The sequence below is a fragment of the Chlamydotis macqueenii genome, chromosome 4 (assembly GCF_036417535.1).
Source record: "Chlamydotis macqueenii isolate bChlMac1 chromosome 4, bChlMac1.mat, whole genome shotgun sequence".
Classification (NCBI taxonomy): Eukaryota; Metazoa; Chordata; class Aves; order Otidiformes; family Otididae; genus Chlamydotis; species Chlamydotis macqueenii.
In genome coordinates this window covers 18,736,616-18,760,418 of record NC_141559.1, presented here as the reverse complement: position 1 = coordinate 18,760,418, position 23,803 = coordinate 18,736,616, and the positions used below count along the sequence as shown (strand labels likewise).

The window sequence follows — 23,803 nt, the reverse complement described above, 5'->3', positions numbered from 1 at the left end:
TGAGTATTGATTTTACTTATAAGCTCTTTTCAAGGGGATACTTGTAGCATATCGTGGTGACTTTGTTCACCTTTTTTAACAGTTGATATAAATCCACTTTTTATTCGAATTCACTGTTAAACCAAACTCAGCATGACACAAATTTCGGGAAAAAGAGATCATTAGATAAATAATAACTTATGTCAAGATTTAAATGATTTCAGTAAGGTTCAGGTAACAATTCAGTGACAAAGGTAGGATTTCCCAGGGTACTTGCTTTTACGCATCCCTTGGTTTCTCTACCAGCTTTGCCACCAAATGCTGCTCTGTAAATACAGCAGGGTCCATAGAAGTCAAGAGTTCACACACAGATTTGGAGATGAGCAGAAGGTAATGACTTCTGCTGTATTCGTTGCTCGGATACTGCCTTATGAAATTGCCTTTCTGGCAGGTACAGCCCCAGATATCAGCGTCACCGCTGCATGGGCCACTCGGACCAGCACTGTGCTTTTCATGGCACTGACCCTCTGGGAAGGCTGTGTCTAAGACCCACTGGGATAGCAGTGGTACTGCTGCAAGAGTAGAGGCTTGAAGAATAAGGCCCAAAGAGCTTGTTATGACCATAACTCCCTTTCTTCTGTAAGCAGGTGTTTCACTCCCAGGATAGGTTTGTGCTGAGGACTAAGAGTGGTTTATAGGTGATTCATGGTCATGCCTTAAAAGACTGTATCATCATTAACATTTCTTGATTTTTGAGTGCTTGCCTTTGCAGAAGTAATAGCATCCTTTTCATTGCACTGTATCGTTGTTTAAGGAGTATATTGAAAAAAAAAAAAAAAAGCCAGCAGCTACTTCTGTGCTGCAGTTTTGTTTGGTCATCCTTTAGATTTACCTGCAGGTTTGCAATCTATTCAGAGCCTTAGCAGAGGTCTCTGCTGTGTGCTTTGAAGAAATTCATGGTAGGCAGTCCTCACCTGGCAGTGCGAAGCGGGGTTAGATTTTCTTTTACTGTCTCAGAGGGTTTCATAGGCATTTGTGAGATAATCACTGAAATACAGAAGTTGAATAATGACATGGAGGTTTGTCTTCTTTTGCCTCATTTCCTCACAGTCCTTGTTCTCTTGGAAAGCCTCTGTCCTTCCAGTGCGAGTGCCTCGTCTTGGCACAGGATGTATACTCTGGGTCAACACAGAAGGCCTTGCCATAAAGCCAACACTCTGTAAACATCAATCCCTTTTCACAATACTGGAATCACAAAGCACTTGAACAAGTGCTTTTCAAGGAGGGAGAGTGGAAAACTGCTAGAAACTTTTGATGCAGATAAAGGGTCAAAAGTCACAGAAATAGCTGCTGGCTTTTTTTTTTTTTTTTTTTTACATACCCCTTAAACACAGATACACTGTGATGAAAAGGATGCTACTATTTTTGCAAAAGCAAGCACTCAAAAATTAAGAAGTGTTAAGTTCTTGACATTTTTTTTTCCTGGAGAAAGCTTGACTGTTGTGGCGAGTCTATATATATATATATTTTTTTTTTTTTTTTTTACTTTGTCTATTGTTCTGCCCAAAAGAGCTGAGATTAATTTTATTTAATCTTCAGTGAGATAGCTCAGATTGAAGATTTCCATACAGGTTATCTGGATTAAGAAAACTTATATAATCAGCTGGAGAGGGTTTTAAAACAGGAAGCAGCTCAGCCTGTTGCTTGTTTATCCATTTTCCGTGGCCTTTTTTGACAGCAGATGAGAACAATATCAACGTGTTAGAATCATAGAATAGTTAGAGTTGGAAGGGACCTTCAAAGGTCATCTAGTCCAACCCCCCTGCAAGGAGCAGGGACATCCCCAACTAGATCAGGTTGCTCAGAGCCTCATCCGGCCTGGCCTTGTTAGTGTTAGTACATATGGAGACAAGTGGAGTTACACTTGTAGCTGGTGTCATCTTAGGCACTACTGGACTATAATATATAACAGAAATCAAGCTAGCGATAGGTCAGATTAATTATTTAAGAAAAGAAAAATGCATTTTGTTGTCAGAAGTGACTGAATACCTTAAAGTGATGGAAGAGATGGGAGGACATAAGGAAGGGAAGTAAGTGGTGTTTTCTGATCTTGTCTCACCTTTGTTTCCACCTTGCAAATTCTTTTCAACAGTGAAAATGACCTAGAGAACCTTCTCCTGCCCAATTTAAGGACTCCTAAAACAGAATAAAACCTACATAGGTTGCATAAGTATATCCACATATGTTAGAGGTTTCTTGATATGTTCTCCCCTTCTCACATCCTAGGGAAGAGGTAGGAGTGATCTCTTACTGCTTATTGATCCTGAAACTATCAAATAAAAATTTAATTGCATTCAGTATCATATTCAAAATGCTGGCTTCTCCTGTGACTGTATGATTGTGTAAGCAGTGAATTATCTTCTTAAAGCTTTGAGTCTTTACGAGAATGTGTGTTTAAACCTCAGAGCACATAGCAAATGGAAGACAGCTCCATACATCAAGTCTGTAGATGTATATAAAGGTGGCTTATTGTGTTTCACTGCATAAACTTTTAAATGCCCTGTTATTAGATGGTGTATGTATGTCCACATCTAGCAATGGAACCTGCTACCAGCCAGAAGATGACAAGTCACGTTCCTTAAAATTTCTGCAGTGTACAGACAAAAGCTTTGTTTACTGTTGGAGATAAGGTAGAAGTCTAGAAGTGTATATAGTATATAATTTTTAAAGCTTTTTCAAATAGAGAAAACTGGTTAAGTGCAGACAAAGGGCTGAAGATATCCCATACTGCTCTGTTAGTCTCTTCGTACTGGGCTGAAGCATCCAGGCTTGTCTTCAGAAAGTTTGAAACTGATCTCATAGAAAGGAAACCCAACTCTTATTCATTATTTTTCCAGATGTGTAGCATCTGGAAATGTAATCTGGATTGCAAGCCCTGATCCAAATTAATTTCTAGTCAAGCAGAGGATTTGACATGTGGTCAAAGTCTTGATATTTACCTAAGTGCTTTGAGAGTCTAGAGTACTTAGCATTCCCTTCACCCATGGAGGTGGGGTTAAACTAGTTGGAGTGTAGGTCTTGGAGAGAGAAATGCTGAATATCATCTGTCACAGGATTTCTGCAGGGTAGACATGAAGTAATTTGCCTGCTTTCTGCATACACTTACCCATTTGAACAATAGGCATATTTTGCCATGTTTAGCAATATTTTGTGGCAGCTCTGTTTCAAGTGCAAAATCTCTTTTAACAGGTAGAAAATAGTTACAGCCTCCTGTGTGTTTGAGTAGCTGTGGAAAACACAAGTCAGTAGTTCTCGGGAGATGTGGATTCCACAGGTCTTAGCAAGATGGAGGAACTGTGGGGTAGCCAAAAGTGTTATTCCCCATGTTGATATCCTGCATTTGCAGCACTGGATGTGCACAGTGTTCAGCTTAGTATAGTAATACATATTTATTTCTTTGCTTAAACAGCAGAATGGCATGTTGGAAGAACCTTAAATTCGCTAGCTTGGTAGAGCTTTCTTCCTATCAGTAGCTTCCAAATCTTCAAAAGTACTGTAATGATCTAGCTAGGTAGAGGGGAAAAAAACAACCCCAAACTTGATAATGAAATTTTGAGATAGAGGCATAGATTTCAACTCGTTTCCTTTCTTTGTACAGTATCCCTCCTTTCAAAAAGGAGACTTTTATTATTGCTTGCATGAAAGATATACATTAAGAAGATTCAATGAATTCTTAATTACTTTACTAAAAAAAAAAGTAGATAGTCTTAAATAATTAAATGCCTCCCTTTCCTTTTTCCCTGTTTTCTAATCTCTTCAGCTGGAGTTGCAGAAGATAATTACATATACAGCTCTCCAGGGCAAATAGGATCTTTGATTTTGTTTAGAAAACCCCTCCGAAATGTTGGCTGGATATGCAGTTTTAGTCCTGGTATTAGTATGTTTAATTATCAGTGCTTTTGGTTATACTTAGTAAGAACTTTCTAGCAGCAGTTAAATATATTCTCTTCTCTGAAGCTGTCGGACTCTCAGCATTATTTTCCACGGCTTTTCATAGGGAGAAGAATCAAGTTATTTGGAGTGACGCGTGAGCTTGAGACAGGATGTCTCTCATGACATGAGTCATGATTTAAAATGCTATCATTAGGCCCTAAGAAGAAAAAAAGCACACATTTTGAAAGCTGCACTTACTCTTGTTTTCTTTTTGGTAACATACATTGCACTAAATCCCAGACTGCTATGTGAGGCAGATTGGGTGTCCCGGTGGACAAGATGAACAGGGATCATCAGTGCGCCTTGTAACAAACCATTGCCTGGCTGTGTTAACAGAAGAGTGGCTGGCAGGACAAGGGAAGGGATACCTCTCCTCTGTCCCATGCTGGGGAGAGGAAAGACACTGAGATGCTACAGGAAATGCAGTGCAGAGCTACTGGGACAACCGGGCTGGAGTGCACAAAGTGCAGGAGAGGCTGAGAGCTCTGGATTAGTTTTCCTGGGCAAGAGAAGGACAAGAGGGTGTTTATTCCTGTCTGTTGGTATCTCGTGGGGGTAGAGAGCGGGCAGGAGCAGACTTCTCTCAGACATGAACAGTGAAAGGATGAGAGGCAGCAGATAGTAAGAGCAGAGACCCAGAGAAGGTTGTAGGATCTCCAGCCTCAGTACAGCTAGTTGTGCTTTGAGGGCAGAAGTTGGATTAACTGATGTCTGGATATTCCAGGCACCTAAATTATTCTAATAATTATAAATTATTATTAAAATTCCTAAATTATTATTAAAAATGGAAAAAAACCTGAACCAACAAACTTTTAAAGATCTGTTGTCAATTATGTTTTGTTTAAATTAAACCTTTCAAAATATTTATTTAAGAAACTTTAGTTTCCTTTACCCCTCGATGACAGGCTGGCTATCCTCAATCTCTTCCTTCCCTTATCGCTATCTGATAACTTGTCAAAATGTGACAGCTGATTAGGAGAGACCAGCAATGGTCCAAGGACTGGAGTACTCATCTGGGATCGAAATTTTTTTTTTTTTTTTTTAAGGCTGGGGAGGAGGGAGATATTTCACCTGAGAAGAGTTAGTCACTTGTGAATCCCACTCCAGCAGTGATAGTCCCCACAGCAGTGTTTTTTTTTTCTGCCTGTAAAGTGCTGAAACACTTAAGCTGCTCTCCTAGTGACAAAGGCTTGCACGTCGTGTATCTGCATAGCATTCCTGCCTCGCTATTGCTTGCTTTGTTCATTTGGCCCTTTCCTGGCAGAAAAGGGGCTTGAGGGTAGGGTGTGTTTTCTTGGGGTTGTGTCTTATCTGAAAATTGTAAATATCCTCTGATTAGAAAATCAATGAGTTCAGCTTCAACAAAATAAAAACACTTAAAAGAAGCAAAAAGCCCCCTGCAGGTTATGACATAGTTGAAAGCAACAGTGAGGGGATATATACAGGGATTTTCTAGCTTGTTTTTCTGTAGTGCCTTGCAGAAGAGTTTTAATTTATACAACACAGTGAATGGCAGAATGGTGAACTCTAGACCTGGAGCTGAGATGATTGGAGCCTTTCTTCGGATAAAGCCAAGGGGGGAAAACAAAAAAAAAAAACAAAACTGTGCTTTCTACTGTGTTCAGTAAACTACATATTACAAACCTGACTGAAAGGTCTTGTGGTCATGGATATCAAGTTATCAGAGTTAAGAGCCTGAATTAGGCTTCTAGGGAAAGGATAGATGCTCTGTTTCCTTCTTCATGGAGCTCTAATATTTCTAAAGTGCTTTGAATTTATAAAATGCGGCAAAATAAGAAGTGTTATCTATACTGGAATACTGGTAGTTATCTTGCCTCTTTGAAGACCCTCACTGCAGAGATGCTTGTCTTCACTTCCAGGCTTTGCTGTTGGCTACCTGGGTGATGCTGGGCAAGTCATGGCACTCATCTTCCGTACCCTGCTCGTAACCTGATGAGATGGGTCTCTTTGGAGATGCCCTTATTAAAAAGCGTTGTGTGAGGTTTCACGTTAATCTCGTTACCTGCACACCACAGGGTATACACAGCAATCATCTCTTGCTGCCTTCTGTACTAACTCATTTACATACCAAATTTGCACTAAGTAGCTACTTCTGCAAGCTTAGTTTTAAGTTAAAAACTGAGTATGCAAGTGAGTGTTTGTGTGAAATGTATACTTTGATGGGAGTCCGGGGTTTTGTGTTACAGTTACTGTTTCCAGTGATGAGTGTCTTCTGCTTGGATAACTTGTTATTTTATGATGTTGTCCAGCTCTCCTGGTTTTCTTCAGAGACGATAGTTGTTTTACCGGCACTTTTAGGACTTCAGTTTCAGAAAATGCTGTGTGTGTGTGTGTGTGTGTTCGGATTATTTTTTGAGTGTGTTTTGGGAGAGTTCATAATAGATCACCATTACCAAGGTGACACCTCAAATCCCCGGTCACTTATGAGCAGTTGAGTCTGTGATTAGCTGATATAACAATGGTATTATCTGCTTACTTTATAATCAGAGTCACTTGTTCTTTTTTGGTTTTTCTATTTACAATCTTTCCTTTTTGGATAAAGACAAGGAATGGGGAAAAAAACCCCAAACATTTTCTGATCGTTTTCATATTTTTAAACTATGTACTTGAAACTGCATGCTTTCAGAAGCTTTATATAAATGGCTTTTAAAAATGATAATTTATTATTTGCTGGGAATGGGTATAAACTCTTCTGGTATCTGCTGAGTACTTTGACATGAGTTGTGCTTTAAAACAGAAAATAAGGTGGACTATAATGTTGCAATGTTGGTAGAAATCTTAGCTATGTGTAGTCTGCTGAGAAAAGTTGAAGGGATCTTGGATAAATGTTTTTGCCTGCTGAATGTTTGGTTAATTACTGGCTGAAAGGCGTTGCAGGAGTAGTTTGTTTTTATAATTGTGCCAAGGAATGCCCAGAGCGAAGGACAGGTACTGCTGCTTTCTGAATGAGTCTACAAACCACCATCTCTACAGCCCGGAAGAAACGGCATCACAATTTTTTTTTTTCTTTTCAGTTTCTTAGGCTGCAATTGCAAGCATGGGCACCTGCAAGTGTAGTTGTATACTCAGGTTTTCATTCGCTGCATCTGTGCGGCCGGATGGGATTAACGTTCACATCTGCGTTCTGTATTTGCTTGGAAAATTTTGAAAGCGGAGAGCGCCAATTCCCCCCAGCCCAGGGATACGGCAGGGCGCTGGTACCGGGGGGTGTCCTCCGCAGCCAGCGCACCTCCCGGTTTCTCGGCCGCGCTCCGTGTCTCCCCTGCCGTTCCCGCCCCTCACTCCCGGGGCCCCGGCAGACAGGGGCAGCCGCCTGGGCGGGCCGGGGCACGCGCCCGCGGGCGGGGCGGGGCACACCCCGCCGCTCCCCCATAGGCTGCGGCGGCAGCGCCCGTCCGCCTCTCGCCCAATCCCTCAGTTTTCCTGCGTTGGCAGAACAACATCTCCTTTTAAGGAGGTTGGGTCGTACCACGAAAACCTGGCTAAAAAGGGGTCTCTTTGCACGGGGCGGGCACCGGGGTTGAGCGAGCTGCCGAAGGCCCGCTGGCCAAAAAGCAGCCGAGGAATAAAAAGAGCAGGGGGCCCCGGGGGCGTGCGGCGCTGACGCTCGCAAGGTGCCAGCCAGCCCTTGGCTTTTCAGCGGAGTCGCGTGGTTTACTACACACACATACACACCCCCTTTCCCCGCTTCCCCCCGCCCCCCCCCAGCTGAAAGTGAGAGGGCCCCGTCGCCCTCCCCTCGGGCCGGGAATGCGTCGAGCCGGGGGAGGGCCCGGGTGCCCGGATGTCGATCAACATGAGCGTAGTCCAGCCCTGCGCCAGCCGGGCCGGGCTCGGGGAGCTGTGGCGCAGGGAGCCCGGGGCTCGGTGACGCTTTAGAGGGGCACATCCACGGGAACCGGGCAGAAGGGCAGCCGGCAAATGGAAGAGAAGATTTTGGCAGGGGGGTAGAGCCTGGACAGCTGGGGAAGGAGCTCATGGAGAGAGGACGCTTGGCGGTGTAAACTTCGCGATGGCTGCCCAGTCGAGGTACGGCACGAAACAACTTCTGCCGCTGCTGGCGGATCTCACCAAGGGCTTTTCGTGGCCCGGCGGTGCTAATGATGCCCCCACTCCTTTTCAGGCACAGTTTGCTCGTGATTCTTACACCGAAATGTGTCTGGAGACGCGTCCGGGATAGGGCTTGTTCATGGATTTTATTCACCGAAGTGCCCACCGCCTCCTCTCAGCGTAAACTTTTAACAGGAAAACTGGTCTTAATTGCTCCCTGTCAAATCCCTCCCTGTCCGACAAGTTAATAGCTCTTTGAAACTGATTTTCTCCTTCCTTGTGGACTTGTCTATTATTGTTTAGTTTTTTTTTTTTCTCTGTAACCAGCCTAGTATAAACAGGTTTCTGTGAGTGCTTTCAGCAATATTTTAAAAGGTAAATGGTTTATGTTTGGTTGGATTGGAGAGCTGTCTGTATAAAACGGAAGCAGGTTGTGTCTGCTTGTGTGCCAATCTGCTGGATAGGTGGGAGGGTGGAAAATGGTTGTAGAGAAGAGTATGAAAAAGAATGATCCAGTGCAGTTGTTGTCAGGGAGCAAAATTCAAGCAAATATACCAATCTTGGTTAGATACTTTGCAACTAACTTTGTTTTTAAAGAAACAACTTCTTGGCTGCTCTCGAGGCGGGGGCATCCTGTCTAAAGTAAATTTCACACTCCGCATGGGGGAGGCAGATTTTCTTAAGTCCTAGTAATTGATGAAGCAGTGCCATTTAAGGTACCTGTTAAATGCCTTTTACCTTTTACGATGCTTTAATGGGCTTTTCAGAAGTGCCGAAAGGAGAAAAGCCCTTTTTGCTCTTTAGTCCCCTACCAAATAGCCACCCTGCTCCTCTATCCTCTAGGTGGGGGCGGGGGGAATAAAAAAAAAAAGGTAGCATATCCTCCACAGAAGTTTGGCACTTGCAGTGTATTTTCACAGTGGTGCCTTTCTGCGGATTTGAAGCCAAGAGCTGGCTTTAAATTACAAACTGCAAAATGACAGAGCCCTGAGGTTTGGGGAGGAAGGACGGGAAGATTGATTGCTTCGTTAACAGCTGAACTCTTCTCTGGCTCCAACTGCCTCCCCTGCGTGTGAGGGGACTGGGAGTACTTAACAAAGAGGCAAAGGTTTAATTTTTCAGCATCTTTTTCCCTTTTGCATGATCACTTACTCGCATGATTTATTGGCCTGCATTATCAGCACGTTGCTTTAATAAGCCCACATGCTAAGAGAAGATACAGCATAAATCTTAGTGCTGCTGGCTGGCCTTGAAGCTTGGCTTGACTCCAAGGCCGGGGACACACTTAGTGTCTCAGAGGTTGCACAGCCATTTTCTTGGGTGGCAGGAGTGTACATGGGAGCTGGGTCCCAGCAGTAGCCTCCAGTGTCAGCAAACTGGTTGAGAAAGGGCAAGGCTAGCTCTGGGGTCAGCAAACCACATCACAGACCTGTAAGCTGGATGGCACAGAGAATGAAGTTTTAGACGTTGAGTGGTTCCAACTGAAAGTAAAGAAAATGGACCAAGGACTGTGTCCGTGGGGCTGAGTACTGCGGGGTGGGTGAAAGGACTGTGCCCCACACCTACCATTTGAGACAGGCATGGAGACGAGATGTGCACCTGCCATTCGGTACCCTTTCTTTTCCGTCATGTGCATTGGCTTTTGCTTTTTCAGGATGCTGTGAGATGCTCAAACTGTAAAACCGTGTCAGAGCATTTCAGCATAGTGAGTAAGATGGTAACTTCTGTATGCTTCAATATCAGTGTTAAAGTCTCTGATTATTGCTTATTTTAAGACACTTAAGAGAGTAGGAGTGAAATCAAGTAGCAGAAATGAATCTGTTGCAGGAGAGAGGTTACATTTGCCAGAAAGTCTGGTGCTTGTGGTATTTCTGTTTCGATGGCACAGATAGGCAGGGGTATCCATCTCAGTCCAAGAGATCTGTACTTTGTGGATGCGTGGAAGCTTTTATTCAACAGTGAAGGATGAATTCATATTCACAATAAATAATTTGAGTTATACTGCCTGGGGCTGAGAGGCCACATGTCTCCAGAATTCATTTCCCAAAACGTGTCAGAGGGTTTACTCTGCTAGGTAGCTGACAAACAATGTGGATGAGCTTTTTGTGTTAATTTCTCCTTTATAAAAAATACAAACAATTTCTGCAAGCTCAGTAAATTACTAATGAGGTTGTATGATACAGAGCACCATAGCATTTTGGGTATCATTCTGTATGAGGCCTTCAGGCCCTCCTCCGTCTGCTTGGGTTTGCTGTTTCTCACATGCTGTGTATTTGAGGTAGTGAAATGGATGTGACATTGGGAATGATGCTTGTTTCGGAACAAGAAAGTCTTGCATCCTTTCTTTAGCTTCAGTGCTGTGATCCTGGGCAGCTCACCTAGCATTTAGGTTTCATTGTTTTGAAGGGTGGAAGGGTAAGGAAAACAAGGTGTTAAAACATGCCTGTTACCACTCTTCAGCATTTTAAAAACTGTAGTGGTGATGACTGAGAAACTGATGTGCTAACAGAAGCTGTAACATTTTCTAAAATAGTAAATCTTAAGGAATGATTACGTGGTGAGTTGGGTATGTTTTTGTTTCAGCTGTTTGAGAAAAATCAGCTTCTGCCAATAACTGCTGTAAATAGCTTCTATCTAGAGCCATTAGGTGGAGAAACTATCCTCTGTTTAGCATTGTTTGTGTATAATGTAGATTTATTTTTTTTTTAAGTTGCTAACTGAGCCATAGGTTTGCAGCTCTAGCTTTCTGTTCACTCGCTTCTGGAACGTGCGGATGATCTGATGCCTGTAGTGTCCCTGGGCAACAGGGCTTGTGTCAGTTTTTTATGGTATATTCAGGAACGTGTGAGCAGAAGCAGAATCAATCTGAATGAGGACAACTTTCTTGTTAAATGTCGTGTGATAGTCTTCACGTGCCGTTCAGCTGCTCTGGGATATGGCAGGACCCCTAGGAGGTGCGTAGGACAGACTGGCACCTGCACTCACTACCAGCTACTGCCAGCGATCAGTGAAGCATGATAGTATGGCCCCTTAACGGAGTGATGGAGCCCATCTCTCTTCTGCTTACTTCGTCATTAAAATGTGTGCTCCACTGCAGCAATCGCAAGCTGAGGATCTGAAGATGAATAGCTGCTTTTGTGAAGATTTAGGCTTCTTTTCTCAGACTGGTTGGGATCATTTTAAATTATCTGCTGACCCTGTTGGTTACACTTATTTAAAATTGGTGGGTAAGTAAATACTGTGTTGTTATGGATGCTAAGAATTTCCAGTTGTCACATAACTTGCCTTTCAAAGTGCTCATGATTAGTATGATTGCAGGTATGCAGAATAAATACAATTTCCTAACCTTTGTACATAGGTGAATACGGTAGCACAGTCAGAGCAACATGAAATCCGAGTGTTGTGCTGTCATCCCTGGTGGGCTCACCTTGCTCTTTCTCCTGAGTCAGCCCTCCAGGGAAGCGTAATGATGGACAGCAGTCTCTGCTTCCACCTGCTAAAGCCAAGTTGTATCAGCAAAACCCAGACGAGTCTTGAAATGAGGCTGTACCACTAATTTCAATAGAAAAGGTGATGCTGCGCAGAAATAAAATGTGGCTATATCTGCATTTAAAACGTGGTAAATGCAGAAAAACAGTTTCTTCTGAAGGGAACGACACTGAGGCTTTTCCCAGAGAAGCTACGTTGAATGATGCAGCTTGATTTTGTTCCATGTCGTTTCACAGCTTTCCAGGCCAGATCTAAAGACATGTTTCATAACTTGTTTGTTTCGTGGGTCCTGTTGATACAGGCAAATGCCAGTATTGGTGATGCTGCATTCCAGTCAGCTGACATAGGTGAAGAACGGCTGAAATGATGTCTTGTTGGAGTTTACCTGTCTGTTGAAAGCTAAAACATCCTGTGAACCAGTTGATTTCGCTTGTACACTGCTACTAGCCCTAGCAGTAGAAATACAATCCTATTTTCTCCAGAACAAAATGCCTACCTGATCCACAGCATGTTTTGTGGGCTGCTGGGGATTTTTAGTTCACAGTTCCTTATTGCCTGGAGTCAATTGCTTTGGGGCAGGCCTGCAGCTGAAGCTCCCTCGTAGAGAAGAGATGCTCACAGTGGTGTGGATTTTTCAAGTATATTTGTTGGATTTTGGTTTTGTTTTTGTGTGGGGTTGGTTTGTTTTTTAGGGTTTTTTTGTTTGTTTCCACCCCTCCCACACACACACACACCCCCCCACCTCCCCCCACCCCGCCAGTGGAGGTTACAAATGTAATAGGCCCTTGAAAACTTTGAAAGACTTTGTCATGGTATACCTGAGCTGGTATAGAAGGGAATGTTTCCTTAGATCACATAATTTTCCCGAGTCTGAACCTGTATTGCAAAGAGAGGCATCTTCTCACTGCTTTTTATGAGAAAATAATTTGCGAGTTCAACTGCAAGATGCAGCACTAATACCAGGAAACAAATTTTTGATGAGCTGCATAAATTCTCAGCGCTTTCCTTCTGAACATAGTCATAGTGAATGACAGCATGAAGCTTTTAGATGCCTTTAAAATATAATAGAAAAGCTATCTCGGTAAAATACATATGAATGCTACGAGGACGTTGTTCTTCGTGAGGTGGACTGCAGTGGAGCGAGGAAGAGTTCTTCACCGAGCATGGAGTGTCTTCCTAAGACCTGCCTCAGTTGTAGGGTGGTTGGGAGCGCAGAAACAGGTTTGCTGCCTCACTTGCTTGCAACATGATGAAAGAGTTCCTTTAATATAGAGATGCCTGAGCCTGAAAAACATGAGAAAATACTCATCCTGTTCAGGCTTGAACACAGCATGGAGAGTTTCTTCCTGTGGTATGTTATAGTGAAAAGGTGATGGCTATGTTATGTTTTACAGTTTTGGCTGCTGCAGTTCATCTGTGTCCATGATAAAAACTAGAAGGCACACGTAGTGCTGGCTGGGGTGGAGGAACTGACTGGGGCAGATACTGTTCCAAAATGCAGTGCTATCATAGGTGGATTAATGCAGGGCTGCGTTGCTCTGGCAGAGTGCTTTTATGGGGAACAGACAAGATCTACTGCGTGTGCTATAAGCAGATTTGCCACGGTTGCATATTCACAGCCAATTCAGGGAAGAGAAGTTGCATTCTAGATCTGTACAGAATCCAGCGACTGTGGAAAGCGGTGAGAGGCAGAATCCTTCCCGGCAGTCTTTCCTCTCGGCTGTGATGGCTGCTTTGTGCAGAGCTAGCCCCCAGCTCTATCGTACACTACTGAGGTGCAAAAATTGTTGTTCATCTTATTTTACTGCACTGGTTTTAAAAAGTGCATTTTTTTCACTACCTTATTCTTGTAGGGGAATGGAGAGGTGGCAGGGAGAAAAAGCAGGTGTTTGGGCATGAAACTGTATTTGAGGAGGTGCTTTGCGAATTTTAATACTGTTTTCAGCATTGTCAAACTGAGGTGTCTAGGCAGGTTTGAATAGGCAACCTTCATCACAGCTGTCATATGTGTATCTTCTGGATTAGTTTAGGCTTAGATATTGTTTAGTGTGTAGTTGTCATTTTGAGTTGTACTGAATGTTTATTGTACCAGTGCCTTAAAGTTTTCATTTAGTGTTGTTTCTGCAATGCTACCTGTCAGATTAAGAGAAAATATGACCCTGCTTTAATTTTTAGAGAAAGTTCAACAAGCAAATTGTTAATCTTTAATCTCAGAGACAACAGTAAAACTCACTCTCAGAACGGTAAAAAAATGTAGGCTTCATTTTCATACTTGTTAAAAAAGAAAAAAAAAAGCAATAAAGAACAAGAAACAACAAAAATGCCCGTATCCCAATTCACCAAAATCTAAGCAAGAAGAGCACAGCAGAAGCCCTTGTTAAAAAGGAACAAAAGAGAAAACTCACAAGTCTATGGTAGTATTTTTATTCTCCAAAGTTTTTACTTAGAGTACCATATACTGTGTAATCTATAAGCAGCAAATGATGTATTCATCGATGCATGAGCAGCTCCTTCACGGCACAGTAGTGTTTAGCAGCTGATGTGAGTATGTGAGGTACGCAAGAGAGCATGAGTGCATGTGCCTCTTCCCTGAGCTGAGTTACAGGCGTTACAGTTTGAAATATGGGTATCTGCTAGCATCTGAAATTGAAAGGAATTTTTAAAATGTATAGCAGTAAAGGAATATTTACACCTTTTGGAAAGCTGTAAAGATATGATAAGAAATAGCTGTCAGTATTCTTGTGCTTCTGCTGTTTGTTAGATTGTGCTTAAAAAGATATTATCAAGATAATTCATCTTTGCAAGCACAGCTTAGAACCTCTCCTTCATAAGTGGTCTGCAGCTATTTCTCAAAAATCCTCTCCTCCCAGTAGACTGTTTTGGAAAAATCATTCACATTTGAAGACAGGGAATATGCTGGCAGTTTAGAAGTGCTTTGGTGAAATACTTCTCTCTTTTCCCTGTTCCCACAGCCCTCGGCAGAACAAGCTGTTCTAGTAAAAGTTGTTTTCCTGGTGCCAGTAAGCTTGTGGTTCTGCTGAGAACAGGCTGTCAACCTCTGGACCTATTTCTTCATACCTTTGCTAGAATAACCTTGCTAACAGAAAGATAGCATGGGCTAGCCGTGCTGTGGAGCAGGGAGGTTTGCTTGTTTTTTGCTTGTTTTTTCAAAGACACTCTTAACATTGCCATTACCTAGAAGCCTCCGTCCCCAATGGCTGCCATGTCTCTCTGTCTCTCTGTCACTGCAACTTTGAGGCCTTGTTTACTGTGAAAAGTTTTGCTGCCATAGCTGAAAGTACATGCAACAAACAGACTGCAGAGATGAGGTAACTGTTGGCCAAAGCTTAGTGCAAACTCCATGAACAAGGCTGCTTTTTCTGGCATATGGCTTCTGGGCAGATGGGTATGGGATGGTGGCTGTAAGCTGTGTTGGTTAAAGAGCTCTTCTGGACCACTGTGTCTCCCTTCTTTGCTGAGATCCTGCAGACCACTTGTAGCAGGATTGTCTGCTTTGTCCAACACTTAGCTCTTAACTGGTGAAAGAAAACACCCATATCTGTCTAGTGGGACCAGGATATTTCCTGTAGTCCAGCCTGAAAGTCTCTTCAATTTTACTGAAATGTTACACTCACCTTTTAATGTTTTTAAAGTTATTTCTATAATTGTCTATCTATATAAATTGAAAAAAAATCACTAAACCCTCTGTGGTTTATATAGATAGGAAAATGAAGATGCCTCATGCATAAATCACTGAGTTCATAGTACGTGCCTCTTCTGGAGAAATTAGTTTTTTCCATTAGTAGTGCAGTGTAGTCTGGCATGAGGAATGCAGTTACTTCTCTGTTCCTGCTGGGTGCCCTTTGGCAAAAATAATTTGTACAGCTGCTCTTCCTTTTTTTAAGCCATTATGTTGTGTCTTTAGTGTGTCTCTATGTGAGGTGGTTGTGTTTGGTTCTGGTACTTGTTTTGGAGGAAAGTGGGGAAAATGGAAAGCAGTCACTAGAAATAAGGTGATGATACTTGAAATTTTGTACCATGTTGTCTCTTGTGATTCTTGTGCTAAACTGTGATTGCCGCCTGAGTTAGCACATGAGAATAAAACTCATTGCCCCTCTCGGAGAAGGCTGTGCTGGGGTCTGCCAGTGCGATACCTGGTTGTGGTTGGTCTGTTTGCCATTTTCTGACTTGTGCCTCTCCTTAGCATTTGCTACCGGAAAGCAAAGCCCGCTTGCAAACTCTGCAGTTGCAGCCTGGCTTGCAGTTAATTCTGTGCTACATGGTGGTCTTGGCTGATGGATGATTTTCAACTTGTTTAGATGTTCTGTGTCTCAGAAATGTTTCAATATGTGAAGTTTTGAGTTTGATTTTTGGGTTTCTGATTTAACACATGATATTCTATAAATTTCATTCTGGAAACAAGATGAATAAGTCTCTGAATATTTAAAGGGAATGTGATCACTTTACTGATGTTTTGGGACAGTGCTAACAATCTTTATCCGTTTACAAATCCCTGTCCATATTACATGGATTGGCTTCAGCAAACTGATTATAAGCTTTCTTTGCTTAGCTGCTGTTTGTGACCCTCCTAAGAGGAAGTGTTTGGTTCTGTGTAATGAACTACAGGAGTAAAAATCTACTAGTCTGGGGGTTAAGAACATTCTGTGTAACTGCCAAAATCAGAGAGAGACAGAAAATAGGTAGAATTGTGTTCTGTTCTTTGAGAAAGTCTAATCTGCTTTTAGAAACACTGTAATAATGAGATGTGGTATTCAGAGACATGGGGGGATTTTTCCCATTGCATTCTGCATGAAAAGCAGCTGACTCATACACAGAGGCATTAAAAATAATAGGCCAAAAAAACTTCCCAAATTGACTAACTTGGAAAAATTCAGTAACTCAGTGTTTCACCTCTGAAAAAAGACTTTTGGTCATTTAGTGAATGAAGTGCCACAAAGCTTTCCCCTGCAGTTCTCTATTTGTAACAAAAATGGCACCAGCACTCCGCGCCTTTTCTGTTAAAAGCATAAGCTGATAAAGGAATACTTGTATGGCTTTTGTTCCTATAGATGTAGGGAATTTTTTAATGTCATGAAGCTATCATGATAAAAATAATTTGATATATGAAGGAGCTGACAGGAATTCTTCCCTGCTGGGAAAACCCAGAATTTGTAAGTTAGATGATTCACTGTAATCAAGAAATAGCAAGTAAGCTGTAAGAGAACATGGATAACAATAATAATGCTGCAAATATGTGCCATCTAGTTGTAACAGATTAGCATCTGTTACCTATGGAAAAAACCCTTATTTTTAGCATATCATACAGCAAGTTTCATTTGAGGGGGAAAAAAGCTTTACTTTCTTAGCAGGATACTACTGTTTGTATTGAGCAGTTTTGTAGCTTACTAGGGAACTATTAATAACAACAACTGAAGAGAAAATTAGTAGCTTAAATTCATCTCTCACAAAAATTAGTATCTCTGAGTACAAAGATGTGCTTAAGGTTTGGTTGTGAATAGCTATACATTTTATCTACAGACTGCAACCTTTTGTGCAAGAATAAACCACACTGGAAACTTTTTTATCAAAGACTTTCTGTGCAGATACATGGAATTGTACCTGCAAGGCAGCCTAGCTGGTTTGGGATGAAGACTTTAAGTTGGGAAAGGAGAAGAAAAAACGTTAACAGCTTTTTTTTTTTTTTTTCCCCACAAAGCCTAGATTTTCCCTCTGAAGGTGCCCTTAACTTTTTGTTGATGTTGTTCCCTCCTCCTTCCAGACCAGCTTCAAACTCTTGGTGAGTAAGTGGGATGACTTCAACCTTGGTTCTGAGTGAGCCAAAATGAGACAGCCCCAACTGGAATTTCTGTACCTACCTTAGGGTGTCAGTGAGCATAGCATGGTACTGTTACTCAGTGGTGCAGTGCATGAACGATACAACTCTGTGTGAGTAGGACCACAGCAGTTTAAAGTGGATGGATGAAATTGTCAGTCTGCAGAAATGATAACATTAAAACTTGGCTCCCAAGCTGGTTCTTCCGTTACTTAAATATGTGAATAAGTCTGGTTCATAATGATTTGGAAAGTGTGTTTTCTTTCCAAGTCAGTTAAGTAAACTGAATGAACTGACCTACAGTAGATAGGTTTCTCTCATTGCACATCTCTTTTTTTTCATACGTTTTTGGAGGGACGGAATGAATTTACATGCCGGGAGCCTGTTGCTGTTCCTTTCTCTTACAATGTAGACAGCTGATGTAGTCTAGCACTGCATTTCACAGCCAGAACCTTCTTTCTGTAATTCTTAAATAAATGAAAGCAGTTTGTAATTACAATATAATCTGATAATTGCAACCAAAAGCTTCTCAGGCTCTGTTTTGACAGCTGTATTGATGTGTGTTGATGTTGTTTTGCTATTTGAACAACTTGTGAGATAATTTGTCATGAAAACTTAGGAACTGTGCTATTTAAGAACAAAACAAAGCACCCCAAAACAAAGAAAGAGAGAACCACACACAGCTCTCCCCCCCCCGCCCCCCCATCCTATAATGCTTACAAAGTCATATGTGATCTCAGTTAATTTTAGAATCTAATGAACATTTGGTTGACGTTCCATCCTTTGGGCTGAACCTTATGTTGTTTTGTGGCCAAATACAGTTGTTTCAGTCCTTACCCTAAGAACTGACTTGGTATCTGTGCTGTACTTAGATAGAGAGATGTGCGTGGAGGATGTGGTATCTCCATCAAGGATCTTGCATTCAGTACTGTTTCCACTCAACTCCCTTGAGAGTGCTTATTCCTCTAGCTTTCTGATTTGGCATTAATCATTGGTGCTAGCCAAAACAATGGGGAGAGGGAGAAAATGTCCTTTTTTTCAGCTGTACTAAAAAGCTGACTTTTTGAGCAAAACTCAGAAGTCATGTTTAAAAATGTTCCCTTTTTTGAAAGTCTGGTAGAAATGCCATATAAAAGAAAGTATTGTGAGAAAACTATTTTCTTTTCGTGTCCAACCCCATCTCTTGCTTTTCTTTTGATGGATTTCTGTATTACTGGTACTTTCTTTTTTTTTTCCTGCAGTCCATTGCTTTCTATCTGTTAATTTGGTGGGCAAGGGTTGTCATGCATGGGGCAGATGAAAAGTGTGCAACTTATGGACAGGGGAAATACTGCGAAAATTACTTCTTTATTTCCCTGTTCCTTTATACATTGATTAAATATCAAGTTAATAGTTTCCTTTTAAAAAAATTGCTTCCTTAATAATGGACCATCCTCCTCCCTCTCAGGCTAATGACGGAAATGTGCAGATGATATTGATATAAGCTATGTTTACTTGAGTGTAACAACTTTAAAGACCGTTTATGTACAGTAATCTGCCAAGCAAATAATGATTTGGTTTTGTTTGTTCAATATTTCTTTCCTTTCCCCTAGAGAAGTCCCTGAACACACAAGAACCAAAGTGTGAGGGCTGAAAAACCAGTAGCAGTCACTGGGGTTAATATAATGTGTTTAAAAGGTCTTTAATTAAAGTCATGCAGTTTTCTTAGAAAGTCCTTGAACTGTTCTTTAACCTCTTCCTCTTCTCTTTCCCTTTGGTGAGTAAGTGCAAATAAGATGGAGTACAGATGAGGTGCAGGCACTGATGCGCAGCGAAGTCTCGATGGAAAGTTGGAAACCAGAAGAGGGTTGAAATGGTTTGTGTAAGTTTGGCCTGCCAAGGGTGTGCTGGAAACAGAGGTGGTGGCAAGAAGCAACGTGTCAGGACTCAGCAGGGTGTACGTGCAAGGTGTTGTTGCAGCTGCTGCTCTGAATTTCATGGGTTTCTCCGGGTTTTTCTACGTTGGTCTCATTTGGGGACAAATTGTAGCCCTCAGCATTATGTTTGGTTCCAGCTGATCTGTTCCATCCACATCTTTTCAGAAGCTTAGACTGTGTATTGTAAGGCAGTTAACTACTTCAGTGAAAGGAGGAATTTAGACAAGTATCTGATTTTCTAGTTTCCTTTGGCTTTAAGCTTTCAAGTCTGATTCAGGAAAACATTCCTGTTAGAGCCATGCTTGAGCTTGTGCTAAAAATGAATTATTGACCTGGAGCTTTTACACGGTGGATGGTTTTTTTGCATGTGTATGAGCAGGCGGTCAAATGGGTTCCTGATTCACAGCTTGAAACTGAGGAATGACTTCTACATGTGTACATGACAGAGAGAGATGTGGGAGAGGGGGAGGGATAGTAACCTCTCTGTTTCCTTTGTTGTTTCTCTGTTGTGTGTCTTGCTACAAGCATTGTATTTCTAAGCAGGGCTGTGTTAAGTGAAAAAATGTGGGGCTAAGGCACGATATACTGGCCAGGACGGATTTGAAGAGTTGTTCTGAGGATGGATAAAAGGAAAGTTTCAGGTGGAATAGGAAAATGCAGAAATAGTGACTCTCTCTGTTCTTTCCTTCCTCCCATTTTTCTAGTGGCTTCCAAAAATACTTATGCATAACAAGTTTGTTGTATAAAATGTCTACTCTTTTGTGGTTGCGTGTTTAGTAACACTGACAGCTAAGCAATTGAGTAAAATGGAGAACATACAGAATGTATTAGAAAGTATGTGCTGAGATTTTAGGGAGACTTAATTATCCTGTGGGTTAAAAAAAAAGTTATTCAAAATCCCTATGATCAGCTTGTGTTTTCTTGAAAATATCTAGCTTTCTACAGATGACTTGACTGGATGTTACTTGAGTTATTTGGGGTGTTAGCTGGTGTTGGATTTGTTATTCATCATGTTTGTGGACGCTTCATTAATGAATCTCTAAGGCAGCGAGAGACTGCAGAGAGATGAAGCAATCCAGAGGAAGTGCATCCCTGTGATGACGCAGGAAGCTGTCTGGTTGGATGCAGGTTGTTCAAGAGGCTTATCATGCTTGACACTGGCTGTAGCTTTAGACAGAGTCAGGGGGTGAGGGAAAATGCAGCAGCCTAAACAGAGGAGTTTAAAACCTTTTTAGAAGTTTGATGCAATGGTTACTGTAGGCCATCTGCCTGATCCCTTGGAGAGCAAAGCACAGGTCTCCTGCCTTGTGCTCTGGGTGATGAATAAGTGTCACTGGGGACATGTGTGGGCGGGCAGGGGAGGAGGAATGCCAGGGAGAGGCAGTGCTGATTCATTCTCCTCCCAAACTGTCTGTTGCCACCATGGCATTGAGGACAAGGACTCAAAGAGGCCATTGGCTTTTACCATTAAAATATTTGTAAGGCCAGAGTCTCTGATGGATTTTATCAGAGAAGGTAGTGTGTCCCTGGAAGACATCCTGAGTCATCGCTGAGTGGACAAAATGCTGCATATGCCTTGGTGAAACTTCTCCTGTGTATTCCTGCAGCACTTTGATGTAATTTTCCAGCTTTGGTCGCAAGCTTGGCACGAAATCACCACCATTATTGCTTGGGCGGATGTGATTGACTTTGAGAGTGGTGGTTTCCCCAGACAAAAGAGCAGCTGGTTAAGAACAGTCTTGGAAAGATACCAATCCCTTAGAAGGTTAAAACTGGAAACAAAATGATAGAGTCTGGAAACCAATGAGATAGAAGAGCTATAATGCGATTAACAAGTAGTTTGACTAGTTGCCTTTTACCAGTTGACTGTCAGCTTTTTGCTTCTTGAAGAAGGAAAGAAAAGTTGCACTGATGTGGCTGTATGTTCTAATAGCTGAGACAGGCGTATTTTTAATATGACTAAAGTTGAGCTTCCTCTCTAATTTCCATTTGAAGGAGTTTCATCTGATGTTTGTTCACACCATGTGCTTCCTGCCAAGGTCCGAGGAAGAGCATCTTCCTCATTTGTGACAGCCTTTTTACTTTGCAAGGGTTTCACTGGTACTGACCGTTTGCAGGGGCTGAAGCTTCGCACACGTGATGAAGAGAGGAGCTTTCACCAGTAACCTCCGGTTCTCATTGGCTTCATATGGGTCAGGCAGAAGACAAGGACTTGGGAAAGAACAGCAGAGCTATGCTGCAGAAAAAAAAGGCAGGGGAAAAACACCCCGGATCAAAGAACAAACTGTAAAATGGAGGATGACGGAAACCACCCACAGAAACATAAAACGTGTTTCATTGTCCAGTGTTTTTGATGGTAAACATATTGACTGAGGTGGCACTAACACTGGAAATGTTTGAAATACTTGAATCCCTGGGCCCTGAATGGATACTGAAACATAAGGGACAGGAGTGGTCACTTTTTACAGAAGTAACACTTTCTTGACATTTTTACTCTGCTCTTAGAGGCACAAGCAACAATGCTGTGTTCACTGAGGAACTCGTGCCACATATAGGTGTCTAGCCAGTGACTCTTCCCCAGTTTCACCCAAACTCCTGGCAGGCAGTCAGCTCCTCTGTTGCTGACTCCACATTGGCCCACCTGTAGTCGTGCTACCTGCCCTCTCCCTGGTTTTGGGACCCTGCATGAGAGGAGGATGTCTCTGTCGACCCGTGAGCGCTGCCTGCCCTCCTGGGCTGCTTCACAGGGGCTCTGCCTGACAGTCATCTTCTCGTGAGACTCCTGTGGTTGTGTTTGGTTTGTTACTCAATTGGTTAACAAAGTGCTTTTAATGGAAATGTAAAACCAGATAGAAATACAAAGCCTAATGGAATAATCTCTTAATTGCAGTGCTGTAAATGACTGTCAGCACATGATTACGGTACTTGCAAGGGGGACAGTGGGGAGGGAAGAAAATTGAATGAAAGACACTAAACACTTTAGCTGCTAAGAACGATGATTTATTGCCAATCTGAGCATTAAGCTAAGCAAGGCAAATAAATTGACAATAGTAAGTGCTTTTGGAGGTAGAAATTGCCTCATTCAGGGTATTCATTGTATGTGACACGTAAATTCTACCAGGATAAATGGACAAAGAGTGATTAATTAATAGTGGCGCGATACTCATGCATGCACTGTCCTTAGGCAACCCAGAAAAAGTATTAATCAGCACATTGCCCAATTATTGGCAGATAACTCCTGGCATGTAGTAGTCTGCCATTTCAGCTAGAAAATGCATTGTCCCTCTGCCTCCCTGTAAAAATCATGGCTTTTGATGTGTTTATGTGGTTCACAAAAAATACCTCATGTTTTTAAGCGGTAAAGGAGATGTGCTCAAAGGCACATTATCATTTTTTGGTACTGCTGCAAGCCTTTCAAGACACATTAGTCCTTACAGAAGCTGTGTCTGCCTTTCAGGTATCTCACCTGAGTTAGGCAGCAGCAGATGAAAAAAAAGATTAGCTTGGTATTGAGCTGTCAGTTTGTTTGTTGTACAGCTGTGTGCTCTCCAGAACAGAGTGTGGTTATCAGGGAATACATGCTCCAAGAGCACATGCTGCTCAGAGAGGCAAGGTAAATGTTTTGGAAGTGGCCTTGCTGGTTTCCACCAGCAGTCCCTTTTCCCACAGCTTACTGTGTAGTTTCCCCATGCTGCTTAAGAACAAGGACACCTGACTTTACCTGCTTGCAGAAGCCCCTCTGTGGCTCAAGCCTTTCTTTGCATGTTTGGGACACCCCACGTACCCGTTGGACTCTCTCAGACACAGACCAAGCACCATGCCTGCACCAAGCAAGTTGGAGAGATTTCCAGTGTTTGGAGTGGGTCTTGGCACTGCCAAACCCACACTGCTGTCCCGTGGGAACAGGAGCTAGCTGTTACTTTTGATCTGAGCCAGTGTGATGTTCCCACTGCTTGCATGCAAGTGTTGCTAACAATGGTAACGCTGAGCAGTTTGCTGTTTCTCATCTGGCTTCCAATATCGAGAGAAAGATAGGAGCTTTTCAAATAGAGGTTCAGATGATGTGAGGAAAATGATGGTGTTTTCTTCTTCTTCTTTTTTTTTTTTTTTTTAAATTGGAAGGTTAGAAAGATGTTGAATAAATGTGTTCAGAATTGAAAGAAAAAGTATTTGTAGCTTTTTAAATTATTATTTTCTTAAAGGATGTTGTAGTTCAGCCCCGATCGGGACCGGCCTATGCAGGAGTAGTTTTTTTATAGTTGCTAAATGTAATAGCTTGTGTAAAATGAACTGCATGTAAATATTTTTAAAAAGCAGGATAAGGAAAGATAAGATACTTCAGAGTGTACTTTGGAGCGGCATATGCTTTGCAACGTGCATTAGGCATGCATCGGTACCTGCCTAATGCACCCTGTCATGGATTATTGCTCTTGCATAGTTTGAACATTTTCCAAGTCCTTTTGAATGACAATGAGATGCTTTGTTATATAGACATCAGGCTAATGATTCGAATGCGGTTTGA

The 23,803-nt window shown here is 42.1% G+C and overlaps 1 protein-coding gene across 4 annotated transcripts in view; it reads left to right on the top strand.

Annotated features, from left to right (window-relative positions):
* AFF1 (ALF transcription elongation factor 1) overlaps positions 1 to 23,803 on the top strand; it is a 109,801-nt gene that overhangs the window by 5,196 nt on the left and 80,802 nt on the right. The window contains exon 1 of one of the 4 annotated variants that reach the window (XM_086746436.1): positions 7,786 to 8,022. The exons of the other annotated variants lie outside the window; for them this stretch is intronic. Within the exon in view, the coding sequence (XP_086602562.1) occupies positions 8,006 to 8,022 (17 nt within the window). The 5' untranslated portion in view covers positions 7,786 to 8,005. Of the gene's footprint in view, positions 1 to 7,785; positions 8,023 to 23,803 lie in introns of those variants that run through there. 4 annotated transcript variants of the gene reach the window in all.